Raw genomic sequence first — 3,067 nt, forward strand, 5'->3', positions numbered from 1 at the left:
GGAGCCGAAGCAGTCATCCCAACGGAGGAAATACTCCCAACAACAAAAATGGAGGCATCAGAGAAGAATCTAACAACAGACTTGATGTTAGAGAAGCTGGATGACCTTAAAGAAAGGAGGGAGGTAGCTTTCCAAAAGATGGTAAACTATCAACGAAGGCTAGCTCGGGAATACAACAAACGGGTCATCCTCCGAAACTTCTTGGTCGAAGAGTACGTACTACGACAAATTCCGCCATATCAAAGAAATAAGGAGTGGGGAAAGCTAGCTCCGACATGGGACAGGCCCTACATCATACACGACATTGCCAGAAAATGGTATTACTACCTAAGGACCCCCAAAGGTGAAGTATTACAACATCCCTGGAATACAATGTACCTAAAAAAATACTACCCGTAAGAGAATGGTGATTACTCAGGAAAAGAAAGGAACGGGCAGTAGTCTACCATGTTCTATCCCTGATCAAAGGTATTATTAACCTTACTAATCAATGAAAGAAACTTTTTGTTAAAAAATTAGTTTTTGATTAATAAAATTGGGCTAGAATAGACACCCTCCGTCAGGATTGACGATGAGACAAGGCAAGGCATAACTGCGCATATGTCAATCTCGTATCCTCAGAACGAAGGCTCCTTTCACGAGGCATAAGAAAAAAATAAGATATCCCCTATAGATATACCTTGAAGAAGTAAAGAAGTCTTTGCGCTAAACGCGTAGGGTTACAGGAAAACTATTCCCACGTAGGAACCCTCGCCACCACGGTACCTTCTGGCCAAATGATACTTAGGTAGGATGTTGAATGTTCCACCAAAGGTTAATCATACCTTAGCACCTTGTGATAACTTGATTGTGCGAACAATTAGACACAATACGTCTAAGACAAAATATTCATGCAAAAACATGAGAGAAACAATAATATTACAAAAATATGTCTGACATGACTTAAAAGTTGCAGATAACAAAGGTTCAAACCATCAGAAAGCATTGTTTCAAAGAAGGGAGACATCATAAAGGCACCTCAACTGAGAGCATAAAACAACAAAGAGTCTGGGTAAGCAAAGACCGAGACAACGTGATCAAAGATAAGAAAGACGAGGAAAGACGACCCTGTCAGCTTGGATTTCAGCTTCAGCAAAGGCATTGTTGATGTAGTCAATGGCCGAACGCTCGAACTGCACCTTCATCTGGGAGGACTGAGGCTCCAGATCCGAAGCTGATCTCTGACGAAGCTCCGTCATCTGAGAACTGAGCTGGTCATTAGCCTCCTGAAGTGACACGACCTTAAACTTTGCTGCATCATCAAATTGACAAGTTGTCTCCAACGTAGATACTTGTCCCTCGAGACGGATAATTTTAGCATTTGCACCCACAAGCTGCTCCTAGAGACCTGCGGACACAAAAGGGATAAGTAAAAAAGCAAAGACGGTATGGGGCACGAAGTATGCTGAAACAAAAAAATCCTAAGCTACCTCCGGCGTGGCTAAGGGATTCTTCTAAAACTATGCTGGGCTTCGGCAAGATCCACCTCATCGGAATCAAGATCCTCCACAAGGGTGTCACGTTCGGTCCGAAGATCCTCGACATCAATCCGGAGCGAAGCATTCTCATAGGATAAAACCTGGTAAACATTCTCTATCTCTTCCAATCTCTTAACTAATGATGCATGGGACATGAAGGAAGGCACAGAACCATCCTTAATAAGTTTGTTCTTAAGAGAACAGACCTCAGAAGACAACACATTGCGTTCAATAGTAACCTTAGCTAAGGAAGCGCAGGCATCTTCGAAATCCGCATGATACTTTTTACGGATAATTTCTTGAGCTGAGAAGCGTCTCACAATTAAAAAAATATCCTCCGTTTGCCTTAAAATGAGACCCACTTTCCACTTAAGGGCTTCGTCATATTCTTTACGAAGCGAAGCCATCTGCTTCACATGATCTACTTATGAGCATATTCAATAGAAATTTTGGCCTCGTTATGAACAGTCACGTTCATCAACCCGTCAGACTTCTTCTGATAATACCAAACATCGGAGGTCAACTTGGCTACCTTCTCCCGGAGATTTCTAATCCCACTAGAGATACCAACTGGCAGACGTAGGTTGTCTCAGGACTAGACTACCAAACAAAAATGAAGGAAAAGATAAGGGAAATGAGAAACAAACCTATGGCTTTGGAGGATTCAGCAGCCAGAGCGGAATCAGCAGCCTTGCGACCATCCTCGGCTTCTTTTGCAGCATTATTTGCTCTCTCAAGAGCCAACAAGCAAGCCTCTAGGGACCTCCGAGTTTTCCTCAGATTGTTCTCTAACAAAGATATCTTGGCAGCGGAATCAGCAACACTGGAAGAAGTTGTTGTACGCTAGCAAGGGCATAATCTTGGCAGGTATGCTCCAGCAGAGCACTCAAGTGAGTACACTTAGCCCTATAAACTTGAACAAGGTACAACTGATTTTTCTTCTGGATCTTCCTTAGTCACAGCAGTAGTTGATGACGAAGGTCTAGAGAACTTCCTGAAACATCCTTGAATTGAGAGCTTGTTCAAGAGATGTTTAATTTCCAAGATATTCCTTTTAAGAATTGCCTCAAGAAGAGATAAAGGCAAAGCTTCAGAGTTTTTGGAATTATAGTCTCTTATTTCTCCAAGAAGGATTTTGACATGTTGTTTCAACCGATCAGCTTGAACTTTAACAAAATTTATCATAAGTTCACTCTTTAGTTGTTTCCCGTTCAATTAGAGAGAAGGACTCTTTTGAAGGGAAATCGGAAAAACACATGTCGGAGCCTGTCTGTCTAGTTTGAACACAAGGTTCGTCTATATTTGAGATTGAGGAATCTTTCTCTTTAATAGATGTAGACGAGACAAAACATTTTTTTCTGGTGACGCGTTTATCAGAGATAGTACTCTTGTCCATAGAGTCAGATCGCTACCAACACATACTTGTGAGGTCTTGAACGTGTTTGCCTGCTCTGATACCAATTGAAAAAGCGGGGGTATAACAACCACACCCAATATTTCGCTTAGCAATATGTATGCACAAACTTCAATATACTTTCAAGAGAATCAAT

At 41.7% G+C, this 3,067-nt stretch overlaps 1 protein-coding gene across 1 annotated transcript; it reads right to left on the minus strand.

Annotated features, from left to right (window-relative positions):
• Positions 1 to 1,076: 1,076 nt before the first annotated feature.
• LOC113279404 lies at positions 1,077 to 2,702 on the minus strand. Its single transcript, XM_026528094.1, has 4 exons — positions 2,445 to 2,702; positions 2,165 to 2,360; positions 1,526 to 1,938; positions 1,077 to 1,379 (listed from the first exon to the last, which is right to left on the minus strand). Exons 1-4 carry the CDS (start codon positions 2,700 to 2,702, stop codon positions 1,077 to 1,079), a joined length of 1,170 nt encoding a protein of 389 aa, XP_026383879.1.
• Between the last annotated feature and the right edge of the window lie 365 nt (positions 2,703 to 3,067).

This window comes from Papaver somniferum, chromosome 5 (genome assembly GCF_003573695.1).
Source record: "Papaver somniferum cultivar HN1 chromosome 5, ASM357369v1, whole genome shotgun sequence".
In the NCBI taxonomy this organism is placed as follows: domain Eukaryota; kingdom Viridiplantae; phylum Streptophyta; class Magnoliopsida; order Ranunculales; family Papaveraceae; genus Papaver; species Papaver somniferum.